Source organism: Pristiophorus japonicus, chromosome 12, assembly GCF_044704955.1.
Source record: "Pristiophorus japonicus isolate sPriJap1 chromosome 12, sPriJap1.hap1, whole genome shotgun sequence".
Taxonomy (NCBI): Eukaryota; Metazoa; Chordata; class Chondrichthyes; family Pristiophoridae; genus Pristiophorus; species Pristiophorus japonicus.
Window position 1 is genome coordinate 58,776,849 of NC_091988.1, and position 14,672 is coordinate 58,791,520.

The window sequence follows — 14,672 nt, forward strand, 5'->3', positions numbered from 1 at the left end:
ATTAGGCGGGAATTTGTGTTAAGGAAATGATGGGATTGAAGGCCGATAAATCCCCGGGGCCTGATAATCTGCATCCCAGAGTACTTAAGGAAGTGGCCATAGAAATAGTGGATGCATTGGTGATCATTTTCCAACAGTCTATCGACTCTGGATCAGTTCCTGTGGACTGGAGGGTAGCTAATGTAACACCACTTTTTAGGGAAGGAGGGAGAGAGAAAGCGGGTAATTATAGACCAGTTAGCCTGCCATCAGTAGTGGGGAAAATGTTGGAATCAATTATTAAAGATGAAATAGCAGCGCATTTGGAAAGCGGTGACAGGATTGGTCCAAGTCAGCATGGATTTATGAAAGGGAAATCATGCTTGACAAATCTTCTGGAATTTTTTGAGGATGTAACTAGTAGAGTGGACAAGGGAGAACCAGTGGATGTGGTGTATTTGGACTTTCAAAAGGCTTTTGACAAGGTCCCACACAAGAGATTGGTGTGCAAAATCAAAGCACATGGTATTGGGGGTAATGTACTGACGGAGATAGAGAACTGGTTGGCAGACAGGAAGCAGAGAGTCGGGATAAACGGGTCCTTTTCAGAATGGCAGGCAGTGACTAGTGGGGTGCCACAGGGCTCAGTGCTGGGACCCCAGCTCTTTACAATATACATTCATGATTTAGATGAAGGAATTGAGTGTAATATCTCCAAGTTTGCAGATGACACTAAACTGGGAGGCGGTGTGAGCTGTGAGGATGCTAAAAGGCTGCAGGATGACTTGGACAGGTTAGGTGAGTGGGCAAATGCATGGCAGATGCAGTATAATGTGGATAAATGTGAGGTTATCCACTTTTGGAGCACAAACACGAAGGCAGAATATTATCTGAATGGTGGTAGATTAGGAAAAGGGGGGAGGTGCAACGAGATCTGGGTGTCATGGTTCATCAGTCATTGAAAGTTGGCATACAGGTACAGGAGGCGGTGAAGAAGGCAAATGGTATGTTGGCCTTCATAGCTAAGGGATTTGAGTATAGGAGCAGGGAGGTCGTACTGCAGTTGTACAGGGCCTTGGTGAGGCCTCACCTGGAATATTGTATTCAGTTTTGGTCTCCTAATCTGAGGAAGGACGTTCTTGCTATTGAGGGAGTGCAGCGAAGGTTCACCAGACTGATTCCCGGGAATGGCTGGACTGACATGAGGAGAGACTGGATCACCTGGGCCTTGATTCACTGGCGTTTAGAAGGATGAGAGGGGATCTCGTAGAAACATAAAAGGTTCTGACAGGACTGGACAGGTTAGATGCAGGAAGAATGTTCCCGCTGTTGGGGAAGTCCAGAACCAGGGGACACAGTCTTCGGATAAGGGGTAGGCCATTTATGTCTGAGATGAGGAGAAACTTCTTCACTCAGAGAGTTGTTAAACCTGTGGAGTTGTTGATGCTAATTCATTGGATATATTCAAGAGGGAGTTGGGTGTGGCCCTTACAGCTAAAGGTATCAAGGGGTACGGAGAGAAAGCAGGAAAGGGGTACTGAGGTGAATGATCAGCCATGATCTTACTGAATGGTGGTGCAGGCTCGAAGGGCCAAATGGCCTACTCCTGCATCTATTTTCTATGTTTCTAAGACGACATAATCTTGTTTGTAGTACCTGACAAGCCTGCCGTGGAGCTCCGACCGTTGGATGATATCTGCCTCAAGTTCTCATCAGTCATCATGCATGCCTGGGTAATCGTGTTGACCTTTTTCAAGTCCAGTTTCTCTTCGGCCAATAACTTCCGAAGAATCATGGTTGATGCCTATCTCAAAAAAGTCTCTCAACATGTCTTCCAGCATGTTCCCGAACTTACATGGCTCAGCAAGACGTCGTAGGTCGGCGATGAATCCCGACACGTCCTGGCCCTCAGCACTGACATGCGTGTAGAAGCGATAGCATGAGATGATGATTCCTTCCTTTGGCTTTAGATGGTCACGCACCAAATCACACAATTCCTCGTAATACTTGGCAGTTGGACGTAAAGGCGAGAGAAGGTTCTAACCAGACGGCGAGGAGAACTGTGACGAACTGCATCAGCCTCCCCCTCAATTTTGTTGGCAACAAAATATTGATCCAGGCAGTCGATAAAATGTAAATACGAAAGTTCTTAGTTTACCTTGTCGCCAATGTAATAACACAAGTCATGTTATTCTAAACTGCCTCGGGTGTGGACCCGATCGCTTTTATTCTCACTTCGAATAAGTACAAGAGTTGACTTCCTGTATTACCTGCAGGACATCCAACAGTGGCGCCCTCTGGTGCTAGGTGACCCCAAGCATAAATATATTACATGTAGTTACTGTTGTAATGTCAGAACTGCAGCAGCCAATTTGCGCACAGCAAGCTCCTATAAACAGCAATGTGATGATAACCAAGTGATGTTTTTAAGAACACCAGGGAGAACACGTATAGTGCAATGGAATCTTTTACATCTATCCGAGGGTAGACGTCTCATCCAAAAGACAAAAGGGAATTCTAATGATCATAAAATACAGATAAGGCCATTCTTTCCATCTTAACACATCCATCCAGAAAAACCTCAAGTTTCTCTCTCGTTACAGCATCCAATTGTTTCTTAAATTATTCCAGCATTTTTGCCCCACTTCTCCACCCAGAAGTCCAGTCTCATACTAGAGTCCATCACTGTGAAAAGTTCTATATCAATCTTTTGCACATTTAAACCTGCACCCTTATCCTAATCAGTTTTGTATTAATTTTCCAGATCTTCCTTTTCAATACTGTTTGCTACTTTTTTACCTCGAAGTCACCTTTTCTTCGAAGGCAGAAAATCCCAAGTTTCTCCAGTCTTGCCTCCTATCTCAGTCCTCATCCTAGGGATTGTGCTTCTTCCCTGAACTGGCAGCAGGTCTTGAAAGTCTCCCCATGTGTCTCAGTCACCAGAACAGATAGTACTCAAGTTATAATCTGACCAGAACACTGCAGTTTGAGCATGACTTTCTCTAAATCCATCACATCTGTTCTGACTATGCTAACCTTCTACACCAGTGATCCAGATACATCTTCCTTTGCCCTCAACTGTGAAGTCCCCTCCACTGCGGTTAGCAGGGCCCTCAATCGCGTCTCTTCCATTTGCCATACTTCTCCCTTCATACCCTCCGAGATCCACGATAAGGTCCCCCCTTGCACTCAGCTTCCACATTCAAGGATTATTCTCCACCATTTCCAATGCAATACCATCCCTAAACACATCTTCCCCTCCCCTCAGCATTCCGAAAGGACCATTTCCCCCACAACACCCTGGTCCCCTCTTCCATCGGCCCACTCCCCTTCCCATGCAAGTGCAAGACATGAAACACGTGCCCTTTCACCTCCACCCATCTCACTATCCTGCGTCCAAAACATTTCTTCCTGTTGAAAGTGATTTACTTGTACTTTTTAAAACTTAGTACTGTATCTGCTGCAGTCTCCCCTACATTGAGACCAAACGCAGTGAGTGATCACTTTACTGAACTTTGTTCAGTCTGTAAATATGACCCTTACTCCTGCCCTCCACTCTATCAGACCTTCTCCCATCGCTCTTTCCTTTCCTTCCCCCACCTACTTTACCCTGTCTCTGTACATAACATAAAAAATAGGAGCAGGAGTAAATCACCTGGCCCCTCAAGCCTGCTCCACCATTCAATAAGATCATGGACTCAGCTCCACTTCCCTGCCCGCTCCCCATAAGCCTTTATTCCTTTATCGCTCAAAAATCTGTATCTCCGCCTTAAATATATTCAATTACTGTATTTGCTTTTAAATAGTTAAATGTCTAACTTCATCCTGTTCTGATGAAAGGTCGTCCTGAAATGTAAACTGTTTCTCTCTCTACAGATGCAGCCCAATCTGTTGAGTGTTTCCTGCATTGTTTTTATTTGATTTCCAGCATCCGCAGTACTTTGCTTTTCTCTAAATTGGACGGTGTAAGCTGTACAGACCAGCATTCGATTAGCTTAATTGATTGCTGCTTCGCATCATCCAGATTCAACAACTTTTTGATAATGGGTACCAAGCTAACCTATTTCCAATCTGGTACCTCTCTGATCACCTTCAACTCACTCATAACCTTCTCCCTGGTGTCTCAGCACTGTGGGAAATCGCACTACTGTAGATCCCTAGAAATTCAAACCTTTTTAGCTGACGACTTCCGTCTCCTTTACATAGAAGTTATTAATTTACTTGAATTATTGCTTTTTAGGGTAGTCTTGTCGATCACGTCTTCCCTAATACTTGCGAAGAAGCAATCATTTAGCACAGTATCTTGTGCTTATCCTCATTTTTAACCCAGTTCACATCTTTTAGTGTTCGGTTTCATGATTGTATTTTGTTATAGTACTGAAATAATTTTGTTACTGTTACATTTGAATCTCTCTTGCTTTTTCCAGCTCCCGCTTTACTCCTTACACCATCCCTTTATCAGGTTACTCAAGTCAATTAAATGACTTTTGAGCCGTGAAATCAATCTCCTGCAATTTTATAGACTTTTCTGTTGCTCTCATGTCCATTACCATAGAAAAAGTCCACAAGTTTAGTAGCACCGAGGAGTTCGTTTATTTTGGAAACGGGAGATGGGGAGGAGAAAGGAACAATGGTTCAAGGTAATCAGGTTTGCAACTCCTTCCCTAGAATCTGTACAAAGGGTGTTGACTATAATACAGAATGTACACGTTGCTGGTTTTGTAGCAAAATCCATATGCAACAAATCTTCCGCTTGTATCACGTGCCTGCCAGCATTCCGTAACCTCTCGTTTTACAAGGTCATATAATTTAAAAGACTAAAATGTAGTTCTTTGTGAAACTTACAAATTTAACCAAAGCAGGAAAGGTGAAAAGAAATTGACGCACAAACATTTTTTTCTTGGCACAACAAAACAATCATAATAACATTTACAATATTTACAACGCAAAGAAATATTATTCCATTTCCGAGAATCTGGCAAACATGGCTTTTCGAACAGCATCTTTATAGGTATCTGCAGTGCTGACACCGTAAGAGCTTCCCCGTGTTCCAAGTCCAGCTCCTTTCATTCTCAACTGTGCCTGTTCAAAAGGATCAAAGTCGCTCTTTTAGTACAGTGCAGCTCAAGATGAACACAAATTTACATTCCATACAGGTACCTGAAAAATGAATACAATATACTCCTGTATTAACCACAGCAACGTGTATTTATATAGTGTCTTTAACGTCCCATGGCGCTTTACAGGAGTGTTGCCAAACAAAATTTGACACCGAGCCACATAAGGAGATATTAGGGCAAAAGCTTGGTCAAAGAGGTAGGTTTTAAGGAGCATCTTAAAGGAGGAAAGAGAAGTAGAGGTTGAAAGGTTTAGGGAGGGAATTCCAGAGCTTAGGGCCTTGGCAGCTGAAGGCATGGCCAGCGATTAAAACTGGGGTTGCTCAAGAGGCCCGAATTAGAGGAGCACAGATATCTCGGAGGGTTGGGAATGGAGATTACAGAGATAGGGAGGAGCGAGGCCATGGAGGGATATGAAAACAAGAATGAGAATTTTAAAATCAATGCACAGCATAGCTAAATGTTTAACTTTTTAATTATTCTCATGTCTTCTGTGCTTTCCCTGCCATCGACCAATCCCCTTTGGCATAGCAGGCCAACGAGGAAGCATGGAAGAGCAGCCGCAGGCAAGTGGTGAGAATTAGCCATGCAAACTCTCAATGGCTCACATCCCTTTCTCCTCCTCACCCAATTGCATTCAAGATTGACTGCTAGCCATGTGAAGAGTATTTGCAAACCTGCACCCGGCCAGTTCCCAGATAGTTCACGGACAAGAAGTAAATGCAAGGTGATGTGCCACCTCAATTACAATTGTGAATGATTTGGATTCTGCAGACCAAACTTCAGTACCCTTACAGAGCTGGTGTATTTTACAACATGATTCATGACAAATAAATACAGCAGGACTCAACTGGCCCCTGTGCCCTTGTACGTTCTGTTGAAGTTCAAATTTCCACCTGGGAGTATTCAGTAATAGTTGAATAACATACCTCAATTGGAGAAGTAATGCCTTGTTGGTTTCGACCGAGTCCTGAACCTTCTTTCCAACCCATGGCTTGCAACATTCGGCTTCCAATATTATCACTACCAATGCCATCTTTAGTCGGCTGCTCAAAATCACTACAAAAAGATGGAGACATTTGCAAGGCAGGACTCTCAACTCTTAACACTGCTACTTATATGGAGAAAGCTAATCAAGCATCAATACTGCCTGTTTAAATTTGGCCTGAGGACAGTTCAGGAAACAGCCAGTTGCTGATACCAGTCATCTGTGGGAAGCAGAGGAGATTCCTCACAGTGAAGGAAGAATAGAGAGAGAACAAGGCAGCAGTGCAGGTGCACAGCATATTGGTGCACCAACACCTAGTGCCACAGCGGTGAGGATGCAGGTTCGATTCCCGTAGCATCAGATTCCCCCGCCTCTAATGTAACAGTGGAGACCTTGAATCTAATCGAGATTGTCTACAAGAACCTTTTACTCTGGCAGGAAAGTGAGGAGAAATAAATCGTCCCGTCATCCAGGGGATGACATTTTGCTTTTCCTAACTGCAGAGGAGACAGGGCAAGGAGTAAATTACCCAACATCTCAACACAATTGAAGGCAGGGAGTGGAATCTCTTGACATACATGAAAGGTTGTTTGGGGGGGGTGGAGAAGAATAGAGAAGTCAACAAAAGTCTGCAGCAGATATCCTCTTCGCCCAATGGTTTATAGAAATGCAGTATCTGGTCAGCTGCTGGGGCAAGTCACCAGCATGTGATTCTTGAGCTGGGGAATGATATACACAACAGACTTGGAAAGGAAACAAAATGGTATAATATGTAAAGGGGAAGAATGTTACTTACACAACTTGGGGTGTAAAGAACTTCTTCCTCTTGGGCTCTGGAGGCTCTGGGATTCCATACTTCTCTCTCCTTTCTGCTGCTCGGTCTCTGTACTTCATCTGTGGGAAAAGTTAAGATTCAGTGGCATTCAATTACTTTCAATGGTACACTATAGGTTTGTGCTTTTTATTATTGTGCGAACAGGTGCTCTTACCTCTCTTTCAGTCTTCTCTAAAGCTTCAAGTTCTGTCTCAGTCATTCTTGCTCTTCTGTGAATCTCTAGATTTTGCTTTTTTTGGTGGGGGATTGAGGGGTGGGGGAAGGGAGGGAGGGAGAAACAAAAAATAAGTAATTGTATAATTTCGGAAGATTCTTTTGAAATGTCTAACCAACCCACAATTTTTTTCTTTGCAAGATCTGTGTACCTTGTGCAGTTCAGAGAGTTGCTGGTGTCTGATGAGTGTCTCTTTACTGGGAAACTGTCTTCTACACAACAGGCAGGCCATTTTCTTCCAATCGGTCAGTTTCTCCTCTCCATCCTCGGTCTTTTCCTGTTCTTCTTCTGTATCACTTTCCCCGCTGTAAGCTGCCACAAGACCTTGTTGTGGGCTTGCTTTTCTCTGAATTAAAGTACAAGCAAAGGTTTGTTCATGCACCACGCAAGTACAGGAGTGAAAATTACTGCACAGGATCCTTGCAAAAGCAATCAGTTTTATTAAAATGGTAATTCACAGGCTCAAGTGCTCAAAAGACTTTGTGCAGTTATCTTCCGTTATGTTCTTTTATACAGTTATCTTCCAATAACCAACATTCAATTATCACTCAAATCACTTGCAATTGTATCATCATTCAGAGCGAACATCACAAATCACCCATTTGATGGTTGGCGTCTGCTATACCAATCACTGAGAAAGGGGGAAAAAAAAAATCCGCCAATGAAATAAAACACCCCACTTGACTTCAGTGTGCAATAAAGGAAGCAAGACAGCACGTTCCTCCGACCTCCAGGTATCCATACACTGAATACTGCCTGTAATTCAGTCCCAAGCATGTAGGATTCCAATTAAAAAAACCCTGGCTTCCATGAGTTGTTGTGCAGGTCTAATTGTGCTGGAATCCAATCACAAGTGGCTGACGCAACTACTCCACTTAAGGTCGGGTACACTTGAGAATGTAAATCGCATCACTATTGAACAAAATGCATTTGTCTTGAGGTTTTGGAATCATCACGTACTCTAATTACATTTCTACCCTTCAAAAAAAAAAACAGGTCCTTAAAATATTCAGCACTTCTGCATTCCTATACTGAATACTGGCGTTGTCGCCCTACTTGAACATAACTTTTCTTCCAAAGACCAGACTCAACTAATTTCCAATACAGACGGTGTTTCACTAAGAACAGAGGCTGCAAAAGCTAGGTGCCAGTTCCAGCTGTCGGAACCCATTCAAACTAAATCAAGAAATTTACGCAGTCTAACCTTTAGCATGTAGTCCTCTTCATCAAGAGCAACAGACCTCTTTAGGGCTTCTATTGATGTTGGTGATCTCTCTGCTGAAGTACCCTGCTGTAAATAAGCCAATAAAAAATACATTTATAGCAAATTACAAATATTTCTGCTGCAAGTTCCATTGAACAATAAACACATCAAGTCAAGTAAAATTAATACCTTTTTCTCAAACAAGGCAAAGCCAGCATCTGCCGCTGCAGACTCCTTCCGCTCATCCTCTCGAAAACCCCCAATGGGTTGGAAGCTGGTTTTGAAATTTTCTTTCTGTTTGTTCAAACTCTTAGCCCAGCGTTCCATGTCTTTGGCAATCTAAAAAGGCGTGATTAAATCATCATCTCCTTTCGGCAGCAACACAAAAAAAGCATCAAAGTATTGAACTAAAACAACAACTTTCCAATGCACTCCTGGCTGGCCTCCCACATTCTACCCTACATAAACTAGAGGCGATCCAAACCTCGGCTGCCCGTGTCCTAACTCGCACCAAGTCCCGCTCACCCATCATCCCTGTGCTCGGTGGCCTACAGTGATTCTTGATTAAGCAACGCCTCGATTTCAAAATTCTCATCCTTGTTTTCAAATCCCTCTATGGCCTCTCCCCTCCCCAAATCTGTAATTTCCTCCAGCCCCACAGCGATGATACGGAGGTGGAAATAGGCAGTCTTAGTTATGCTGCGGGTGTGTGGTCGAAAGCTCATTTCAGGGTCAAATATGACACCAAGCTTGCAAACAGTTTGGTTCAGCCTCAGACTGAAGTTGGGGAGAGGGATGGAGTCAGTGGCTAGGGAACAGACATGCATAAAATTAGGAGAGCAATAGGCAAAAGGATTAGCCTGTGATCTCAAATGTGCAGTGAACTGATCCATTTGAGTGCTGAACACTAGACTGATGGGACTTCAATTTAATTTTTGTACTCTTAACCACCTCTATTCGAAAGAAACTCTCGATTTCAGCAAAAGAAAAATATTGATGGGTGTGTCAACTTGATGTATTCATCTGCACCATACAGCTGAGGTGAAGTGGGCTTGTTCTATCAATTTTAGAGAGAAAAGACCAAGAGATCCACAGCTGGTTGTCACAATTTGGGATCATTGGCTAAACTGAGAATTTTGTTTTAGGGTACATGTTTCTGATATGAACTTGTGTTCGGGAACTTGAAGGGTTAATTCACAAAGATACAGCCTCACCCCCAGTAGTTTTTAACACAAGGATATTCTGAAGCTGCTAGGGCAAGGAGGGAATTGGTATGTTAGTGAGCTGGCCATTGAAACAGTTATCCATAATTACATGGGACAAGAGACAATTTTGCTATCTCACTTCAGATTTAGGAACTTGAACTCCCTCCCACTTGCTCTGGACACAGAACAAAAGATCCACATGTTTGAAGACAGTGAAGTCAATGAGAGGGGGGCAATGAAACCCGAGGCAGTTTATCGTAAAAACAGAGCTGACCAAGTCATGGTCTGATTTGATGCCAAAACTGACCAAAAGCAAGTGTATTTATCCGGCTCACCAGAACAGGGTGATGTGGTTTATTTTTTTAATTTATGAGATGGGGTGGAGGTCAAGTTGAAGTGAGATTTTGCGTAACTGTATATTCTCTTAATGACCAAAATAAAATAGCTCATCTTAAGCATTAATTCAGTTTTTCCATTCTGAAGACTGGAGGAGTGCACATGCGAGAATCACAATACCCTGCTCGTGTAACAGGGGGCATCTTGTATCACCGATCGTACAATTAGACACTGGATATCAGAAGCAAACAATTTATGGGAGACCAGCGGCACTACTCAGAATATCTAAAGGCAGATCCGAAAAGTTTTAAATCGTGCTCTGTAAATTATGGATATCTGCTATGTGCAATTTTTATTTTTACCTGCTGTGCAGTTTTGCTCTTTGGCTTCTCTTTTTTCTCTTTACCATCTTTATTAGCTGCACCAGCAGCAGCATTCTGCTGTGCAGTATATTCTGATGCAGGCAGGTACTTTTGTTTTGCTCCATCCCAGTACAAATATTGCTGAGTTTGTGCATTGTAGTAATACTGAAACAAGGCAAAAGATAGTTAGCATAAATCCACAATCAATCAGCATCTTGTGCTGCTTCCAGACACCTTCTGGTGATTGCTTTTGAAGCATCAATGGCAGAAACTTGCCATCTATACATAGAAACATAGAAAATAGGTGGAGTAGTAGGCCATTCGGACCTTCTTGCCTGCACAACCATTCAATAAGATCATGGCTGATCATTCACCTCAGTACCCCTTTCCTGCTTTCTCTCCATACCCCTTGATCCCTTTAGCCGCAAGTGCCCTATCTAACTCTCTCTTGAATATATCCAATGAACTGGCATCAACAACTCTCTGCGGTAGGAAATTCCACAGGTTAACAACTCTCTGAGTGAAGAAGTTTCTCCTCATCTCAGTCCTAAATGGCTTACCCCTTATTCTTAACCACAGAGTTTATAGCATAAGACTCAAGGAAGGGAAGGAGTGAATTTTTTTTTTAAAAAGAGAGAAATAAAGAAATAGCATTGTGGAAAGTTTGAAAGACATTATACTACGCTCTATATAGTTTTCAGTTTCTGTTTCTTGGGTCCCTTCACTTACATTCAATAAATCAGTGATTATAGAAAGGGCCATTTATATGCTTCTCCATTACAGAAGGAATCATAACCAGTAGGCTACTGAAAAGGTGCAGTGCATCCCCATAAAACCCATGGAAGATTATTTGAACCGCATCTTCACACAAAACATTTTGTATATTATACTTTGAAGGGCTCCAAGCCCACTCCAGAGACTGGAGCACTTAATCTAGGCTGCCTCTTCAGTGTAATATTGAAGGAGTGCTGTATCATTGAAGGTTGTGTCTTTCGGATGAGATGTTAAACCAGGTGGACGTAAATTATTCCATGACACTATTTGAAGGAGCAATGAAGCTTTCCCAGTGTCCTGGCCAACAATTATTCCTCAACAAATAGCACTAAAACAGGTTATTTGGTCATTTATCACACTGATATTTGTGGGACCTTGTGTGCAAATTGGCTGCTGCATTTGCTTATATTACTGCACTGACTACACTTCCAAAGCACGTTTTGTGAAGCGTTTTGAGACAACCTGATCATTTGAAAGGCATTGAAATGCAAGTTCTTTCTTATTGTACAGACATGTTAACATAATTAACAATTTCAATAGAGAGCGCTTTTACCTGCGAGTTAGGATCATAGTAAAATCCAGTCTGTTGATCATAGTAAAATCCAGATGAATCATCATACTGGTAACTGGAAATGTCAGGTGCAGCTGTAAAAGAAACAAATAAATATAGGGACGAGCTCCACGAGACCGATAAACAGATGTATAAAAGGAACTTAACCTACTGGACTTTAAAGTGTCAACCAATTGAGTGTCTAAAAGCACTTGCAAAATTGGAAGCTGTGTGGGGTCACATTATTTAAAAATAAATTACTTTAAATCTTTTACTTACGGAATTTGGAGTCTGAAGAAGCAGCACCTGTAGCCTGCTGGCTGACAGGTGTTGATGGATGTCCAGTGTCTCCCTGCTGAGTACAAAACAAATCCACATTAACTGCTTCAGAATTTTCAAACTTGAGTAATTTTCACATTTCCAGTATTCCTTTAATAGGGACCCAGTTCAAAAAAGTCACAAAACATTTCAATAGTTAATATTGCAAAGCGACATCTCAGGGCATTGGGGATCCAGGAACATGGGGGGGGACACCTGGGACAAGTTCAAACCCACCCCTTCAACCCTATATATAACATTGGACAGACAGCCTAGCAAGGGGAAAGGATGTAAAATTCCTTTTCCAAAACAATTTCACAGTCAAGCTCAAAAATATCAATCGTCTCAACTTTCCGTTGGAGATGCAATAAAGGGATAGAGGATCACTGATTCATGAGCATTGAGGCAATGCACAAACTCGTGTAGAAAAAGCTGCAAGTGGGGATTACGTTAAAATATCTGTGACTTGAAAAGAAACATAGCTGTTCTCCATTTCAACAATCCTTATTTTCTGGAAGGGGGTGGATGAAGAAAGGGGGAGAAACAATATTTTCTTGAGGCACCGTTTGGTAGATAAAATGCCTTTTTAGTATGAGTCATGGGAGAGCGATGTCCAGGCATGCTCCCTAAAGCTGATATCCGTATCTTCATAGCAGAATCTATGACCCATACGTTTGAAGTCTTGCAATCAGGATAAAGGAGTCAGTTTTAGTTGCAAATACTAGAAGCAATGGATTATGGCCTTCCTATAACCCAAACTAGAGATACAACAACAACAACTTTATTTACATAGTGCCTTTAACATAGAAAAAAATCCCAAGACGCTTCACAGCAGTATTATAAGGCAAAACAGATAAATTTGACACTGAGCCACATAAGAAATTAGGGCAGATAACCAAAAGCTTGGTCAGGTTTTAAGGAGCGTCTTAAAAGAGGAAAGAGGGGTAGAGAAGTGGAGAGGTTTAGGGAGAGAGTTCCAGAGCTTAGGACCCAAGCTGTCGAATGCACGGCCACTGATGGTTGAGCAGCTATAATCAGGGATGCTCAGGGAGGGCAGAATTTGAGGACCACAGACATCTCTGGGGGTTGTGAGGCAGAAAGAGATTAGAGAGACACGGAGGGGCGAGGCCAGATGTAAAAGTGCCTTTGAAAAGTCCAGTCTCCGTTAGGTTTTTAATGCATATCGTTACATCTGAAGACGGGACAGCAGTGGCAAGAGCAAAGCAACCTTTGAAGAAAAGCTTCAATTCCCAGCTAAAATGACCTTACCTGAGTACTCTGCTGGTAGTTTTGTGCGCGACTGGAATATACCTGAACCTGTGATACAGGTGTGTTTGTAGACGTGCTAGCAGCAGAACCTGCACAAAAAACACAAGCTTTTATTTTTAAAAAGCCATACATGTTAACAGTGAACCAACTTATTACATTGTATCTGTTTTAATCTGCATTGTACAAACATCAGCTCCACATAAAATATTTGAGATTGCTGAATTCAAAGCAGCATACAGGGTATGTGTGATATTTAAAACAGACCATCATGATTACTTATGCAGTTAGCTGTTTTATAATTTTCATTCTTATCCCATCCAGTATTCCACCTGTTGCTTATCTGCGATTTTTTTTTTAAAGAAGTGGAAAGCAAGCACAGTTCAAGATTGTTTCTCCAATAATCTTGCCCAATAGTTGTCAAACAGATAAATTACACAGTAATGCCCAAAATTAGTCAAAACTTTACAGTGCCCCCGTGCAGAAGTTACTGCCATTGAATCTGAACGTTGTTTTTCTTTTTGAACATTTGGGGAAAGTAAACACTGATCCTCAAAAGGGAAACAATTAGAATGTTAAACCTAACTCAATTTAGCACATATTTCTGCAGTCAACTTCAACTTCACAATGTAGCATAGAATTCAGAGATATGAAAGCACATCCCAATCAACTTGCACTATATTCAAATCTATTACATCTAACTAGTTAACGTAAATGAGACTCCAACCATTTCCAATTACACACAGTATTCCAATGACTCAAAACAGTTTGCAACATAAAGTATTGCAACGTACTCAACTTTTGAATATGGGTGGACTAAGCCACTGCCTGTTCTTTGTACACAACCTCTAGTTAACACAATCAATGTAATCCTCAACTTCATTTAGAAGTGGCAGAAATTTTTTTTTAAAGTATGGTTCAAAATTAAGGTTTCTGAACTACTAATCCAGTGGTATTACAAATATATGTACTATGGGATACTTGAGCTACTATGCTTTAATGTTGTGGTAAAAATACTTTTTGTATGATATGCTGAATACACCACCTCTCTCCAGACATAACCCAAGTTTGGAAGTACAAACTCTCTAATTGTTCTGCTGGGTGTATAAGTGGACACAGTGCAACAATTACATCCATCATTATGTTTCCCGAAATCCGAGTGACATTGCTGCAATTGGTAACATAACAGAAAATAAACTAACTACAATGCGCGTTTGTTGAAGGCAGTTTCAAGAACATCTAAACACAAACCGGACTGCACGGTGAGTACATAATGGTATTGGAATGCATTCACTGCTCCCTTACCAAACATGTGACAACCTAAAGTAAATTTTGTTATAAAGAGGTTTGTGTTGATATTTAGATAAGATTGAATTGCTGTAGGTGAACAGAGACTGACACGTTTTAATATGCAGTTTACAAAAAACCTGAACTAATTATGCATTTCTCAGGGCTCAAAATTACCAACACTTGTGTAATTTTTTCTTTGGCTAAACCTGATTTAATGGTTTAGTAAAGGAATAA

General features: G+C 41.7%; 1 protein-coding gene across 8 annotated transcripts in view; it reads right to left on the bottom strand.

The window, feature by feature from the left end:
- Positions 1-4,548: 4,548 nt before the first annotated feature.
- Positions 4,549-14,672, bottom strand: part of LOC139277281 (RNA-binding protein 5-like) — a 47,137-nt gene continuing 37,013 nt past the window's right edge. For 7 of the 8 annotated variants that reach the window (XM_070895540.1, XM_070895537.1, XM_070895538.1 and 4 more), the window contains 11 exons: positions 13,152-13,240; positions 11,844-11,919; positions 11,568-11,659; positions 10,241-10,405; positions 8,527-8,676; positions 8,338-8,424; positions 7,285-7,479; positions 7,074-7,148; positions 6,881-6,978; positions 6,026-6,155; positions 4,549-5,061 (listed from right to left, as the gene is read on the bottom strand). In XM_070895540.1, coding sequence (XP_070751641.1) covers positions 4,936-5,061; positions 6,026-6,155; positions 6,881-6,978; positions 7,074-7,148; positions 7,285-7,479; positions 8,338-8,424; positions 8,527-8,676; positions 10,241-10,405; positions 11,568-11,659; positions 11,844-11,919; positions 13,152-13,240 — 1,283 coding nt within the window. In that variant the 3' untranslated portion in view covers positions 4,549-4,935. The remainder of the gene's footprint in view (positions 5,062-6,025; positions 6,156-6,880; positions 6,979-7,073; positions 7,149-7,284; positions 7,480-8,337; positions 8,425-8,526; positions 8,677-10,240; positions 10,406-11,567; positions 11,660-11,843; positions 11,920-13,151; positions 13,241-14,672) is intronic. The other variant, XM_070895536.1, reaches the window with a different exon arrangement.